This window comes from Antechinus flavipes, chromosome 5 (assembly GCF_016432865.1).
Source record: "Antechinus flavipes isolate AdamAnt ecotype Samford, QLD, Australia chromosome 5, AdamAnt_v2, whole genome shotgun sequence".
Taxonomy (NCBI): Eukaryota; Metazoa; Chordata; class Mammalia; order Dasyuromorphia; family Dasyuridae; genus Antechinus; species Antechinus flavipes.
The window spans coordinates 60715661-60733156 of NC_067402.1; the positions used below are offsets into that span (position 1 = coordinate 60715661).

General features: G+C 35.4%; 1 protein-coding gene across 13 annotated transcripts in view; it reads left to right on the forward strand.

Moving 5' to 3' along the window:
• KIAA1217 (KIAA1217 ortholog) overlaps positions 1 to 17496 on the forward strand; it is an 887028-nt gene that overhangs the window by 733929 nt on the left and 135603 nt on the right. For all 13 annotated transcript variants that reach the window (XM_051963016.1, XM_051963028.1, XM_051963021.1 and 10 more), the window contains one exon: positions 17149 to 17347. In XM_051963016.1, the coding sequence (XP_051818976.1) occupies positions 17149 to 17347 (199 nt within the window). The remainder of the gene's footprint in view (positions 1 to 17148; positions 17348 to 17496) is intronic.

Consider the following 17496-nt stretch of genomic DNA (forward strand, 5'->3'; position numbering starts at 1 on the left):
CCATTTCTCCCTTCCAGAAGAAAATATAGTCAGGGTAGTGGCCCAGTTTTATTCTGCTAAATATGTTCCTCATTGTACCTTTCTGAAACTGAATTGGAAAAATGTTTTCAGGAATATCCTAATGAGGTCAGTTTTCCATCCCAGACAAATCATGAGCATGACAGCCTGGATCCCAAACTGATTTTGCAAGGGTCTTGTGTTTTGGAGGGTCTTGCTCCTCTTACTCCTTTCGACTACCCATCCCACCCTTCTTTCTTCATAACTTTTTCTGACTGGCTAGATTGATTGGCTCTCTACCCGTTAGAGGGTAGAAAGGTTCAGGGAGAATGGAGAGGGGGTGATTTTAACATATTATTAATGGTTGTGAGAATTGGCATTGGCTAGGCTAATTGATGCCTTCTGTTGGGAAGCCTTTTGTTCTACTAGCCATACAAGGATATGACTGTTCTGTTTCTCAACATGATGGTACATTTCTTTTTTTATTCTACTTTAAATGCTGTCCCAGCTGCTATTAGAATGAAGAACAATAGACCACCAGAAAGGTGGCAGGGAGAATATAGGGGGATGCAGGAGAAATGGAGAACACACTGTCCCAGAAACCCATACTCCCTCTGAATGAGCTCAATGACAGAAGGAGAATCGGGGGTAAAAGCAACAGGGAGAACCAAGGGTGGGGCAATTGGAAGATATCCAGGGATAAGCTTCAGGTCCTCAGCCTCATAAATGACTCATCTTGGCACAGGACATTAGTCTAAAATTGAATTCAGGGAGTGAATGGCTGGATCTCCCCTAAAGCTCCAGAGGGTTGTAAAAGCTTAGTAAGGAATCCGCTATGAAGGGATGTCGTAAAGATCAATAAAATCTTAGAGGAAATGGGGTAGGGATGGGAACAATGAGAAGAGGTTTAAATACTAATAAAATCATTCTTATATAAGTCTAGATCTTGGAGTGGGGAAGTCTAGGGTTCAAGTCTCACTTCTGACACATACTAGTTGATTGAGCCTGAACAAAGCATTTTATTCTTCCTTACCTCCAGGAAAGTCTCAAAACTCGGTTACAAGAAGATGCCAACATGCATTGGCAGTGGAACTTCCTCATTGAGAACTCTTTACACTGATGAAATCACAGGTCTTTAAAATAAAAAACAAACAAGTCTTTTGGAATATGTCCTTGAGTGAAGTGGAAGCCTATCAAAATATGCTGGATCTTTTCAGTGGGAATTAAGCCAACAAAAAAGCAAAAAGAGGAACAGCCTCAAGTATTCAGGTGCTTGACTTAGAACTAACTAAAAATTTTAAGAAATAGCATATGGGTTGGGGGAGTAGACATTCAGGCTCCTTGGCTTGAATGTCAAAAGAATAAGCTTCTATTCTTGGCCCTGTCCAGTTAGACAAGCTTCCTAACCTCCCTGAATAGGAATTTTCCTTCAGGCAAATAAACCATAATCATATCTAACAATTCTATAAATATTGAAAGCATTTTTTTTGCAATGACTCTGAAAGACAGGTAATGAATATATTAGCCCCACTTTAAAGGCAAGAAGCTGGAGGTTCAAGCTAGCAGGACAAAGTACTGCCTATCTTTTTGAGAGGACAAATCTGCCTCTTTGTTAGAATTTTTTAGAATTGCCAAAGGCATGGTGGGGTTCTTAGAGCAAGGATCACAGTCTTCCAAATCCCCCCCAAATCATAACACCAAAGCTAACTTACCCAAACTCACAACAATACATCAGGACAGTTCACAGACCATTAATTTATATATGTGTGTATTTCCATATTGGTCTTTTTGTACAAGGAGGGAAGGAAGGAAAGGGAAAAAGAAGGAAGGAATGAAGGAAAGAAGGAAGGAAAGAGATAAAAATAATATGCTTCAGTCCATATTCAGACAATGTCAATTCTTTTTCTGGAGGCAAATGGCATGTTTCATTGTCAGTTCTTTGGGATCTTAGATAATTTTATTGCTAAGAAGACCTCCTACTTTCCTACTCTAATTTTGAGTCCCAATTGCTCCTCCTTAAAAAAACAAACTCCTGTGTCCAGCCTCAGCTCTAAGCCATATCTCACATACTGCTCCACTACCCCCAATTCCCATCTGTCCCTCTGGAATGCTTATTGCATAAATAACAAACTTTCTTTCATCTTAAACCTTTTCCTTTCTTAGTTGTACTTTCTGGTACTTAGTGAGGTTTGGCTCCATCTTGATTTCATTGCATCCCACAAGATATCCTTTCTACTTCACTCATTTCTTCACTCATACTTATCTTCTCATTCACTTACAGTAGTTGAATAGTTAAAATGCTCCTTCCTTCCTATTGCCTTTTTCAGATTCTCCTTCTCTCCTCTGTCTTTTTTATGTCTTAATCCCTCTAATCCTTGTTTCTATCTGCACTGTGCTATCTTATTTCTCAGTACTATCCTAGACCATCATCTTAGTTCCTGCTACACTCTTTCCCCAATGTTGATGACTTGATAAACCAATAAAACTCTATTATCTATTCTTGAACTCTTGTTCTTCCCGACTCCCTTCTATTGCTGATCACATCTTATGAAAGCCCAAGTCCACTATTTCCCTCATTCATTTCTAGTCACATACTGTTGAACCAAACAAGAGGAAGACTTCAAGCCTGCCTACTACAGGGCCCTTGTGACAATAAGGTAACTCCTTCTTAATTGACTCCCTGTTCCACTGAATGCAACACCTCTTTGTTGTTCAAACAAAAATTTGAGATGATTTAAAATGAACTCCTTCTTACCTCTTCTTCATCTTACATCACCATTGGTATCATGACTTCCTCCTTTACTGCATTCATTGGTAAGAAAGTGGTCCTTCTCCTTGCCAAGGTCCCTCTTGATCCCATCCCCTCCCATTTTCAAGTAGATTAAGTTATTCTGTAATTATCCCCATTCTCTCATCTTTTATGTCTGCCTCTCTATTGATTGTTTCCTTGACTCCTATCAACATGCCCTCATCTGTGCCATCCTCAGAAAACCCTCACTATATTTTACTGTGCTTACCAGCTATGATCTGTATCTCTACTCATCTTTGAAGAATATTACTACAATCCATGGTTTCCCTTCCTTTCCTTTTACTTTTTCTAAAACCTTCAGTAATTTGACTTTTGATCAATCTTTTAACTGAAACTTGTTTTTACCCAGTGATATCAGCTGCTAAATCTGTTAGTTTCTTCTCCATTTTCCTCCTTCTTAATATCTTGGCAGTCTTTGGAAACATTGTTGATGGCTGCCTTCTGGATACTCTTTATTCTCTAAATCTTTGGTTTTTCTCCTTCTTCTCTGATCACTCTTCAGTCTCTTTTGCTAGACCTTTACTCATATCATGTCTTTTGACTGTGGGCTTCTCCCAAGGTCCAATCCTAGGCTCTCTTTTCTCTTCTTTCAAAACTCACTTGGTAACCCTATCATTCCCCATGGATTGATTATCTCATATGTGCAGAGAATTCTCATATCGATTTTTCCCCAAATAATTCTCTTGATTTCCAGCGTCCTGTTGCCTGTTAGATATTTAAGATTACTTGTCTTCTAGGCATCTCAACTTCAACATGTGCAAAAGAGCATTCATTCTCTAAACTCTCCCATCATCTAAACTTCCTTAGTGATTCCAAGGATATTACCAATCTTTTAGTCCCTCAGTTTCATAGCCATAGTGTCATCCTCAACTGTTCTCTTACCCCCACCTTTGTGATCAGTTGTGAAATCACTTCATTTTCTTGTATGATCATAAACCTTCACTTAATTCAGCCTCTACTCAGATTCTGACTCTCTTCTCTTTCTTGAACTCTTCTGGTTGGTCTCCCTGCCTCAAGACTTGCTCCACTTCAATCCATCCCTGACCCAGATGTAAAAGTGATTTTCCTAAAACATGTCTTAGAATCCCTTTCTTTCTTTAAGACTCAAACCAAGCCCTACCTCTTCCAGATAGTCTTTTATGGTTTTCTCAGTATTTAGTACAATTTCTTCTAAGATTACCCTTCATCTACCCAGCATTTATGTTCTATATTCTAATTAATATTTGTTGTTTCTCCATTAGAATGTGCACTCTTAATGGGGGACTGGCTTTGCCTTCCTTAGTATCTCCAGCACTTAGCACAGGACCTGGCCATCAAACGTACTTAGTAAAGAAATATTGGTTGATTGATTGGTAGACTTGCTCTTGAATGAGCATTTATTTAATTGGCTGAGCTACCACATAGTCAATTCCCAAGTCTGGTGCTCTTTTTTCTTTTTTGCATTATTTTTTCACCTATATTATCTTGTAAAGCCCTCCAGACTCCCTAAGTAAAAATTCAGAAATATTTAAGGATAGATCATCATTCATATTCACATTTAATTTCATAATATTTAATATGACCTTACGTTGTCGTATTGTGATTTCATATTAGAGAGATGTAGTGCATAAATTATCAGAAATGTAGTCTGGAACATTTGGTTTCATATCCTGCCTCTCATACCCCCGAGCTTTGCAAACCTGGATAAGTCATTTAGCTCCTTGCCATATCTATAAAACAGGGATGATAATAGCAGCAGTACTGACCTCACAGAGAGGTGTTTAGGCTCAATAAGAATAATACTAAGCTTTGCTTAGTGCTACAAAAGTGCTATAGAAAGGTGAGTTATTATAAGCATGTGAATCTTCCTGCTAAGTTTCTTTTCTGTATGTGCTTCTTATATCTAAAAGGATCAAAGCTAGCTTCCAAATTAGTATTACTTTGCCCAAGTTGCCTGGTGGATGTAAAATACTTCTTATTTACAAACATAAAGCACATCCAATACTAAGGTCCCTAAGCTACTTATACTTTGTAAACTCAGAAAAACCTAACCCCTGACTCTATTTTCCTACAGATAAGAAAAATCTATCCCATCAAATCAAAAACAACAACCAAATTTAGTCTTCATCTTTTCCTACCCTTCCTTTTTCTCTTGTCTATCTCATAGTAGTTTATCTGCTGTCTTCCAATTTAGTGCCAGGGAACATAAAAATAGGGGACAAAACAAAGGTTTTCTTTTGTGTCCTTGTGAGCCTCTGTGTTTTGTTTTTTGTTTTTTTGCTGATGGGAGGGAAAATAAATTTTATTTTCTGAAAAATTACCTAAAGAGATAAGGGGAAAATATCTGCTTAAAGAGTTAGAGAATGATGAAACCATCCAGAATTGTTCCAGGAAAGCATGAATTCATAAAATAAGACATAAATACTTTTTGGGAAAGAAAAGGAAAAGAAGGCAAAAAATAAAAATGAAACCAGAAAAGGAGGCAGAAGTGAACAATGGTACAAAGGGTGACCAGGTTCCTAGGTGAAGTATTCTATGTATATATAATATCTTAAAACAAACTAATCCCAAAAGAATTGCTTGAAAATATATAAAATAGAACCAACTTCAGTTAAATGTAAATTCCTTGAGGGCAGGGCATTTTCATATATATTAAGAAGATGCTTAGTAAATATTTGTTTAAAGAAATCATGTCTTGTAGTCAGAGATTCTTGTATTTTTTTGAGTAAAATACGACCCAATTCTTCTTTTTCTTTTTAAAGTCTAACAGTAGTTAAATGAGATAAAAATGGGTGACTTTCATTCCTGTCATCATAGAAGGTTAATTTTTATCCTGGATTTTCTCTGGGAATCACTGATGACTCTCTTATTTGGACAGTGGGCTAGGGAAGGAAACATTATTATATTTATATCCAAAAAAGAGAGGGATTATAATGAATGAAATTGATTTAGTACTGCCAAATAGAGAACTAAATTATTTGAACAATTTTAGATTGTCTTTGTACAGTTATCCCTTCCATTTTGTGATTTTCCCCATCATAGTTTTGATATATCACAGGTGAGCATAATGGGAATTTAGGCAGAGTTTTATGAAAATCATACGTGTTCATGAAGGCCAGCAGATGATACAGAGCCTTTGACCAAATATTCACACCAAATTTTATAATAACATGGAAACCTTCCATAAAAGAAAAAGAAAAAATTCAGACAATTCTCTGGTGTGAAGGGAGGACCAAAAACTTTTATGCACATTTTTCATATTGTGGAAACTCCACACCCCAATTACCCTCTCCTAGTATGGAAGGAATAGCTGTAGTTTTATTCAGCTAGAAAAGGTGAGAAAAAAATTGTGGTTAATAAAAAAGAAGGAAAATATTCTTTAGTATTGTTCAAAAAGTAGCTAATTGTAAAGCTTGTTAAGCTTTGTAAAGCAAAGAATGCAGGTTGAGGTCTATGAAAACCAACATTTTGTACTTTTCTTAGCTGCAGGCCCACTTTTCTGCCTATCTTCTTTGCTGTGAGAAATTTTTCCCACGGCTGTGTTGGTCATTAATAGCCATTATTAGCCTCCATCTTGTGGAACATTGATTTAAGAAAACTAATTTTTCAGAAGAACAGTCTTTATTCTTCTAATATTTGCAATCATTATGTCCTCAGATCTTGCCTTATTGGTGGTTCATGAATATGCAGGATTTCTCTATCTTGTCAGTGACAGCAGCTCTTGCTTTTAGAGGCAGGACTGCTACCTAAAGTCAGGACTTTACAAATTGAGCTTTGGACAGTTTGTCACAAATGCACCATTCATATCACCAGTGAAATTAGTCTTCTAGGACTATGGATTTAAACAATTTTATGCTTTTTTTAATCTCAGTCTTTCTCACTGTGTTTTTGGTTTGTGTTGTAAAATTCTTTGATCTCCTCTTCTAGTACAGAAAAGGCAAAGATAATTGCCAAAATCTTATTATGTTATCCAAGCTAAAATCCCTATGGAAATCTCTAGTGAATGTGTGTGTTACAGATCCTTTAAGTAAGATTAGCAAGGTTCTTGAAAGGAGAACAACAGCTACAGTTCTTTATTCTTAGTCATATCTGTGTGTTCCTTGCAATAAATATTATTTGGAATATAATAGAATCTCAACATTGGAAGAAAACCTAGAGGTCTTCTGGCAACTGTACATAACCAAGAATTTTCTCTACAATTTTGCTGACATAATCACCTAGAATCATCTTCAAGAATTCTAGACCTGAAGAACCCATTACCTGTATGATCAACTTAGAGATAGTAATTAGGATCTTTTTCCATTCATTAAGCTTAAATTTATGTCTGCATCTTTTACCTGCTGCTTCCAGATCTATTTGTGAAGGCTGTGAGAAATCAGTTGAATCCTTCCCCATGATAGCCCTTAAAATTCCTAAAAGTTTTCTGTTCTTATCAGTTTTTTCATATGATCCATGGTTACCAGTCCTCCCTCCATTCTTCTGAATACTCTATAGCTTATTAGTGTCTTCCTAAAATGCAGTTCTCCAATCTGAGAACAAACTTCCAGATTTTGTCTAACCCCAAGAGTCAGTGAGATACTCATCTCTTGTGCTAGAACACTCTGCCCTTTTTAACAGCCTACATTCAGATGAGAGTCTTTGGCCCTATATCACGCTGTTGAATTACAAGTAGATATTTTCCACAGCATCTGTTATTTAGCCATCCCTTCCCTAATCTATGTTCACATAGTCATTTTTTGAACTCCATTTTTAGGATTTTTCATTTATTACTAACAAAATTGTCTCATTAGATTTTACCTATCATTGTAACTTGTTGAAAGTATTTCAGACCCCAATTCTGTCAGTCAATATGGTATTCTAGTATCATCTTCCATTTTGGTAAGCTCCATCTTTATCTAACCCATTAATGAAAATATTGGGCATAAAAGGGTAAAGACAGATCTTTATAAGATTGTAATACCCAGTTTACTTCCTCCCCCCATATGAATCAATATATTGATTATCAACTACTAATTGGATTTAAAAGTTGAACAAGTTCCAAATCTACCACACTGCAACATGGTCCACCTATATATCTCTCCCATTTTTTTTTCCACAGCACTAAGAATTTGCTTCTCCAAATGCTTTTTTGAAATCTAGATACAACAGATCTACTACTCTAGTAATCCTATCCAAAAAAAGAAAAAAAAAGAAATGAGAAACTTTGAATGACCTGTTCTTTTGTTTTTTAAAATAGCTTTTTATTTAGAAGTTATATACATGAGTAATTTTATAGCATTGACAATTGCCAGATCTTTTGTTCCAATTTTTTCCCTCCTTCCCGCCCCCTCCCCCAAATGGCAGGTTAACTAGTATATGTTAAATATGTTAAAGTATAAATTAAATACAAAATAAGTATACATGTCCAAACTGTTATTTTGCTGTACAAAAAGAATCGGACTCTGAAATACTGTACAATTAGCCTGTGAAGGAAATCAAAAATGCAGGTGGACAAAAATAGAGGGATTGGGAATTCTATGTAATGGTTTTTAGTCATCTCCCAGAGTTCTTTCGCTGGGTATAGCTGGTTCTATTCCTTATTGCTCCATTGGAACTGATTTAGTTCATCTCATTGCTGAAGAGGGTCTCGTCCATCAGAATTGATCATCATATAGTATTGTTGTTGAAGTATATGATAATCTCCTGGTCCTGCTCATTTCACTTAGCTTCAGTTCATGTAAGTCTCTCCAGGCCTTTCTGAAATCATCCTGTTGGTCATTTCTTACTGAACAATAATATTCCATAACATTCATATACCACAATTTATTCAGCCATTCTCCAATTGATGGGCATCCACTCAGTTTCCAGTTTCTGGCCACTACAAGCAGGGCTACCACAAACATTCTTGCACATACAGGTCCCTTTCCCTTCATTAGTATCTCTTTGGGGTATAAGCCCAGTAGTAACACTGCTGGGTCAAAGGGTATGCACAATTTGATAACTTTTTGAGCATAGTTCCAAATTGTTCTCTAGGTGGCTGGATGTGTTCACAATTTCACCAACAATGTATTAGTGGAATGACCTGTTCTTGATGAAGACTTGCTGGCTTTTGTTGATCATTATTTCCTTTTAGAAGTTTTTGTGAAGCATCCTGTTAATATTTTGTTTTAAAAATTCTTTCAGGACTCATTAAGGTTCTTAGCCTCCAGTTAACAAACACACAACTCTTCCCTAGGAAAAAAAAATGTCATTTGCCCAACCTTAGTCCTGTACTACCTCTGATTCTCTGCAATTCTAAAAAATCTATGACAATGGCTTAGCAAACATTTTCCATCAATTATTAAACTACTTTGGGACCCAGCGTGGCTTAATGGTTCCTGGACTTGATTTGGAGTTCAGAAAGCCTTGAATTTTCTCTTTCTGAACTGTTTTTTTTATTTATGAAACAGGATAATGACCCCTATAATATCTGATGAGTTGTTGGGAGACTCAGCTAAAATAACATATGCAAATCACTTAGCAAAAATTTTATAATATTATATAAACATGTCATTATATCTCTTTACTTCTGCAGATTTAAATTTATTGAGGGCAGTTAGGTGCCCTCTAAACATCTCATTTATCTTGAGTTTCAACTCCTTGGGAACTATTTTTGCTCTCTCCTTCCTGCTTCAGAGATCCCTCTCCTTGGAGGAGAAGACAGAAGCCAAATAGTATGAATAATTCTGCCCTCTTTCTTTCAACTATTATTGATGTCCCATTCAATTTAAGCAGAATTCCTGTCCCTTCTTTGATATTTCTTCTGCCCCCAAGATAGCTTTCAAAAAGCCCCCTTTTTGTCCTTAAACATTTATCACCAGCTTCAGCTCTTGACAATATTTCTATGGTTCTGTGCTACTCTTTTCTACTTATCCTTTTTTTTTTTTCTGAATCCCAGTTGGTTTAAAAAAAAAAAAGCTCCCTTTGTAGCAATATCAGTATCATTGGATGACTTTCCCTTTTCTTCTTGATCAGAACTGTGTGTGCTTGTATATTCAGAATTTCATTCTTGATATTTCTTCATTCCATTTGAACCAAGTTCTCTTACTGAGTTTTATAATCCATTAACTTTTCTTTTTCTGAACCCTGTTATATCAACAACCAAAATCTAACTTATGTACCAAGACTTTTGTTTCCTCTCCTTTTAAGAATTCAGAGCCAAAATGTTAACTTCCTTCCAAATTGGTCATCATCATAGATCCCTCCAAAACCCCTGATCTAACCATATTCCTTGTCTTGTCAGTTGTCATTCTTCGTTATCTTTTTGATGTTTCCTGTTTGGTTGCTTAGGCCAATCTTCTTAGAGTGTTGGTAGATCTCACTGAAGATTTTCAGCATTTTAGTTCTCGATTCAATCATCGTAATGTTTTCTCAAAAGAGAAACTATGTGGAGAGCCAATCCATATTAATCAGTGTTTCATTTGAACTCCTCAAAGGCTGTTTTCCATGCTGCTGATTGATCTGTTGTTTCTGTAATTGTATCTATAAAGTAATATTGTTTGATAATAATATATCTAGTTTGAGAAAGGCCTGGAGAGATTTATGTGAACTGATGTTAAGTGAAGTGAAAAGAACCAAAAGAATACTGTACAAAGAACAAGAAGGTTATTTGATGATCTATTCTGAAAAACATGGCTCTTTTCAGCAGAGAGGTGATTCAGACCAATTCCAAAAGACTTGTGATGGAGAGAGCCATTTGCATCCAAATAGAGAATTACAGGGACTGAATGTGAATCACAACATAGTATTTTCACTTTTTCGTTGTTGCTGTTTGTTTGAATTTTGTTTTCTTTCTCTTTTTTTCCTTTTTGCTCTGATTTTTCTTGTGTTGCATGATAACTGTGGAAATATGTATAGAAGAATTGAACAGGTTTAACATATATTGGATTACTTACTATCTGGAGGAGGGGAATGTAACAAGAGGGGGAGAAAAAAAATTGGAACACCAGATTTTTCAAGGGTGAATGTTTAAAACTGTATATGTTTTGAAAGTAAAAAGCTTTAATAAACATAACCAACGTTGGCCTAAGAAGTATCAAGAAAATATGCCTTCCTCCTTTATAAATCTGAAGTTTGTGGGAATCAAGTACTGTGTATATTGTCACACTTGATTAATATGTTGTTTGATTTTACTAACCTGCTCTTTTTTCTTATTTCTTTTTTATTCTTTGTTTTTAAAGAATAATTCTGGGTTAAGGGGAAGTTACAGGTATGTATTTAGAAAGTGCTGATATAAACACAGAAGGACTCAGTAAAAATATTTTTTAAAAGAAGAAATCTTTTAAGCTTATACTTTGCATCACTGAGTCGTTATTACATTAAAAATAATTAGCAAACAAAAACATCTAACATTCTCCACACCTTTTATTCATCTTCAGTAATTGCTATGGGTAATTATTGGTAAGAACCTTCCTGTTTCCCACATTTTCTTCTAATCTTTGCTCTAGTGAATTGATGATCTGACTTCTCAGAGACATTTGATTGTGTTAGGACTCCCAAAATGATCATGAGTCATTTTCCTTCTAAGATAATTAACATTTTGTCATGTTTACTGCTTTGCATTCCATATCATGTGCCCATTTCCTTCTTTAAAAAAAATGTATTCCTGTTGTTTATTTGATGTTTGTGGACAATTTCCAAGCCATTGACCTCTTTATTATCTGAATCTTGAGCTGTATTTTTCCATTTATTTTCAATTATTCCCACCTTTGCATTTAATTCACCCAGTTTGAAGGAGCTTGTTGAATTCTTAATATAATGTCTCTAACCTTTCCTCCTCCACAAACCATACTATAAATTTTTATGCATAATGCAATATTTTCACTTAAGAAACATTGAGAATATTCCTTAAATGTATGTTAGGTTTTCTGCTCTGGACAGAGTGATATAATAAATAGAGTGACTTGTCTGTCACTTAGCTAAATTTCATGCCTCTTCTATTTACATTATCATCCAGGATTTTAAAAAATAAATTCAACCTTCTCAGTTAACTGTTTGCTAACTTATAAGGAAAATTACCATCATCATCGATAACATTTACTCAACACTTTTGAGGTTGCAATGAACTTTTCCTAAGTTGTCTTCTTTGAATCTTCGAAACATGGACCAGGGGCTAAAATCTTGAAATTGGAATCAGAAAGTATAGGTTCAAATTTCAATTCTGATTCTTACTTCCTGTGTTTTGCTTAAGAAAATTAAACTCTCTAGGTTCCAGTTTTATCATGTATAATGAAGAAATCTGACTTCATGATTTCACATGCCAGCTCCAAATTTGTAGCCTCCCAATCCTATAAAGAGCCTAGAAATTTATATTACAGGTATTATATTTCCATTTTTCAGATAGGGAAACTTATCAGAGACACTAAGGTAAAATAATGGATAGAGAACACCACTTGGTATCAGGAAGACCTGTGTTTGAATCCTGCCTCAGATACTTACTAGCTATGTGACCCCAAGTAAGTCATTTTAATTGCTTTCAAACTCTGTTTCCTCAACTATAAAATGGGGATGATAATAGTATCTATTATATGAGGTTGTTGTGAAGATCAAAATATTTATAAAGTATTTTGCAAACCTTAATGGACTATTTAAATACTAGCTCTCATTAGGTGACTAGTATATATAGTCTCCATCTTATAAATGGGTCTATTTCTAAAGCAATTATTGAAACTCAAGACAGATTTTCTCATAAAAACAATGTCATAGAAATCATTTAGAATCCCAGATCCAGCTATAAAAACCCATTTCAATCAATCAACAAGCATTTCTTAAATACCTGTAATGTGACAAGCATTTTAGGAAATGCAAAGATAGAAATGAAATAACCCCCATATTCTCAGGAGCTGATAGTCTGTCAGAGAAGATAACATACATAAATAAGCATATAAATGCAAAATAAATTCCCATAATATTATAAAAATAAACTTCTCCAGCTTTTTTTTTAACAGATGAGGAAACTGAGGCAAACAGGGTAAAATGACCTAGGGTCACATAGCTAGAAAGTCTATGGCCATATTTGAATTTAGAAAGAGGAGTTTTCCTGACTCCAGGGCCAGTACTCTTATCCACTGCTCCACCTAGCTGCCCAGTAATGGAGAGAGCCAGTGTTATTTATCTCTAATATAACTGAACTGGAATAATATGGAACCTATGGGAAAATGGATTCAGAATCCCAAAAAAGAACCACAGAAACATTCACCACACCCACCCTCCCACTGTTTCAGCAGAAAGATCTCATTTCCTGATTGCCCATGTTGAATGAGTCCTAAGTTCTCTTGGCTTCTGCAGAAGGAGCAGCAGGTGGTGCCCGTAGCAGCCTCAGAAAGGCCTCTAGCAAGAACAGGGACAGACATTTAAGAATTAGAGAGCAGCTTTTGGGTAGCTCATCTCTAAGTTTGCTGTTTGTGAAGAGGGAACTACCCACAAGTCACTAATAACATTATGTTGCCATGGTATTGCATTTTAATTTTTTTTCAATATTTGTGATGGCTTTCCATTAATTTTTAACTATTCCACATTTTACATTGGTGAAATAAGATACTCTTTATTTACTACTAGGCAAGGGTTTAATAGAAAGAGTACAAAGCTGGGACACAGAAAATTCAGATCCAAAGATTTGGACCAAGTATATGAACTTAAGTGAAGTACTAAGCCCCCATTTTTATGTCTAGAAAATGAGTTGAGAAGAATTTGACTTGCCCCTGTCACAAGAATGTTGTGAAGATGAATGAAGAGCAAGTTATTAGTCATCAAACATTTATTAAGCCAGCTACCTTGTGCAAGCACTGTAGCAAATTCTGAAAATAGAAAGAATAAAAGAACCTTATAATCTGCCAGGGAAGACAACGTTTGTGTGTATACATACATATGTGCAAAATAGATATTAATTAATCCATCAGCCAACATTTTTTAAGAACTTACTCTGTAAGATACTAAGCTAAGCACTAGAGATGCGAAGAAAAAATAATCCCTATCTTTAAGTCACTTACGTTTTAATGAGGGAGACAACTTGTATATAAGTGGGTCCAGAACTGTACTGAAAAGACTATAAAAGGGCACATCTTTTAGTCTAGCAGCATCACTACTGGATCTGTATCCCAAAGAGATCATAAAAGAGAAAAAAAATGCAGATGTTTGTAGTAACTCTTATGTGGTGGTAAGAAATTGGAAATTGAATGGATGTCCATCAATTGGGGAAAGATTGAATAAGTTATGGTAAATGGATGTAATGGAATATTATTGTTCTATAAGAAATGACAGGCAGGCTGATTTCAGAAAAACCTGGAAAGACTTACATGTATTGATGATGCTCAGTGAAGTGAACAGAACCCTAGAATATTATACACACTAATAGCAAGTTTATGTGACACATTTAGCTCTTTTCAGCAGTATAGTGATCCAAGATTATTCTAATAGAAAATGCCATCCACGTCCAGAGAGAGAACTGTGGAGACTGAATGTGGATCGAAGCATAATATTTTCTTTTTTTTTTAATTTTATTTTATTTAATAATAACTTTGTATTGACAGAATCCATGCCAGGGTAATTTTTTACAACATTATCCCTTGCACTCGCTTATGTTTCGTTTTTTCCCCTCCCTCCCTTCACCGCCCCCCCCCAAGATGGCAAGCAGTCCTATATATGTTAAATATGTGAAGCATAATATTTTCACCTTTTTTTTGGTGTTTGCTTTTTCTTTCTCATGGCTTTTCCCTGTTGTTCTGATTTTCCTCTTTCAACATGATTAATATGTTTTACATTTTAACATGTGTTTTAAATGTTTGTACATTTATAATTCATATTAGATTACCTTGCTATTTGGGGAAGGTGGGAGATGAGGGAGGGAGAAAAAAATTTGAAATTCAAAATCTTACAAAAATAATGTTGAAAACTATCTTTACATGTAATTGGAAAAAATAAAATGCTATTGAAACTTTTAAAAATGGGTCCAGACAAGATAATTGAGAGTCCATGAAAGGTTATGTTAGATGGGGAGACACTAGAAATTGTGGGCCTCGGAAAATCCATTAATCCAAGATATAAATTTTGTGATGGAGAAAGACACTAACAGTTTGGAAGATCAAGAAAGGCCTTATATGGAGATTAAGTATATGAAATTGTTTTGAGTTCCTTATGAGAAAGAAGATATAAGATAACCTAAATCTAAGTGTTGTTCTAGACTTACAAGACTCCTTCTAGTTCTAAATTTCTTATCCTGTGCTCATATGTTATTGAGAACATTACATACAAGTAAAAGAACACATCTTCAACTAAGAGAATCTGGAACATTAAGAACTATGATTCATAATATGCATGTCTACTATATCATTCTGGAGCTCTTGTATAAAGTTTTGTTTCTTTTCTCTGTCATATTGTGTAAGTGTGTATGTGTGCAGTGTGCATATGTGTATACATATCAGTATATATACACACACATATAATCAATGTTTATAACATTTTTCCACGGGAAAACCTATCCCGAATTCCAAAACTGCCTTAGAAATGAATTATTTTTAAACCAGACTCATTTATAAGTTGGTCACTGCCCACTTAGTGATAGCTAGCATTTGTGGTTTAGTCAAGTGATCTCATTTGATCCTCAAAAGGGAAAGTCACCACACCTCCCCTTTCAGGGTTGAATATTGCAGTCACAATGATCTCAGAGGCTTTAGAGGTTTCCCACTCTCTTTAGAGATACATATCTGGTAGGAGGTGGGATTACTATAAAACCCTTCCCCTAAAGGATCCCCAGCTGGGCTGCAGATAGAATGTGAGACTCTTTGTAATCAGAGGGGAAGAACCACCGTTAAGTCCATAAAAGGATTCATCTATGGTTTTCTTTTGTTCCTTTAAAAATGTAGGACAAAAGAAATAATTGTTATTTCAATGAGTTTTAGACAAGCAGGTATGATTTTTGTTGTTCTTGGTTTGAGATTACTTTTTTTTTTCCATTATTCGGTGTTGAATAACAAAAAAGAAGGAACACTGGAAGAGACCATCTAATCCAGCCTCCTTATGTTACAAATGGGGTCCAGCGAAATAAAATGATTGGCTAAGGTCACATAGGAAATAAATAATAAAGATAGGGTTTGAACTACAAAGCCTCCAGTCATTGCATTGTATACCACTCTGTCTCCTATATATGTGGTGCTCTATGGAGTCCAAATTTCTTAGATCTACATAAGATTAGGGATAATTTCATTAAACCCCATTGCCAAGTAATGGGTTTGTGAAATTAAACCACTGTTCTACCCTATCTCTTATTTCTCCAGGGAGGTAATGCAATAGAAAGGGTCAGAGGACTTGGGTTCAAATCCCAGTTGTTTCTGATACTTGCAGCTTGTATGACACTTATAAAAGTCACTTTACTTCTCTGGGACTCAGTTTTCTCATTTGTGCAGTGAAAGATTTAGGCTAAATGATTAAGCCGATTTCTTAGCTACCTTCCAGTCCTACATGTGATCCTTTGCTTCCCCTAAGCCTTTAAATCTGTGATTCATTTATACTCAGTTGTAATTCTTTAGTAAAATGAGACCAGATTGGAAACTCACCCTGAAACAGAAGGATCTCTCAGTTTCCCCTTAGGTGTAAAATTCTGATTGAAATGTTGTACTTCCTTATCTAATCAAGTGCTCCCATTTTGTGTCTGAAAGATTTGGGGCTTTGTTACTCCTTAACAATTACTTTAAAATTTTATTACATGATGTTATCAGTGTCACCAAATTAGTATAAACTTTTCCTTCTTGAAAATATTTGAAAGGATCAACAAGTTGTACACAGTAGATTTGCAGTATCATCTTTAAGATTTTGTTGTATTATGTCATCATACTTGTTTTTTCCATAAATCAAAAGGAAAAGGAAAAAATATTAATGAGAGAATTTCATTTGACTTTCAGTTAGGGCTTTAAAAAAAGACATGTTGCACATGTTGCAGAGTGCACTCATTGCTTTAATCAATTAGTGGGAAAGAAGGAAAATGGAAAAAGGATCCTGGAGAAATGGGGAAGATTTTTTCTCCTAGATTCCCAGAAGTTGAGTTTTTTCGTTTGGTTGAAAAGACCTGTGATTTTGTTTAAAAATTTGGTTTAAAAATAGATGAAAATTAGCCTCTCTAGCACATGCCTCATCACCAGAGAGTAAAAGGTACTTGTATGGTAATCACATAGCTGCATTTCTTGGAAATACCAACCATATGTCTCTCGTTACTTGTTTTCCAAAACCAGACGGAAAACATGCCCGAGTGCGGTTTGAGGGAAATGGCTTTGTTTATGCTATGTTTCGTATGATTCCTCCCAACAAGGTTGGTTTTGATCTGCATCTGATAAGGGCATTTTGTTTGCATGCAGGTGTTTTATATCTTCAATACGGAGATGAAACAAAGCAACTTAGAATGCCGAATGAAATCACAAGTGCAGACACAATCCGTGCCCTCTTTGTAAGTGCCTTTCCTCAGCAGCTCACCATGAAAATCCTGGAATCTCCAAGTGTAGCAATCTACATCAAAGACGAAAGCAGAAACGTATACTATGAATTAAATGATGTAAGGTAAGTGGTGCTATGTACCATCTTTATAACTCCCTATATTATTATTAGCATTCCTATGCCCAGAGCGTTTTAGTCTTAAATTCATTCTTATCATGGCCCAGGGAGGTCAATCGTAGTTGTTATTCCAACTGACAAACTCATTCTCCATA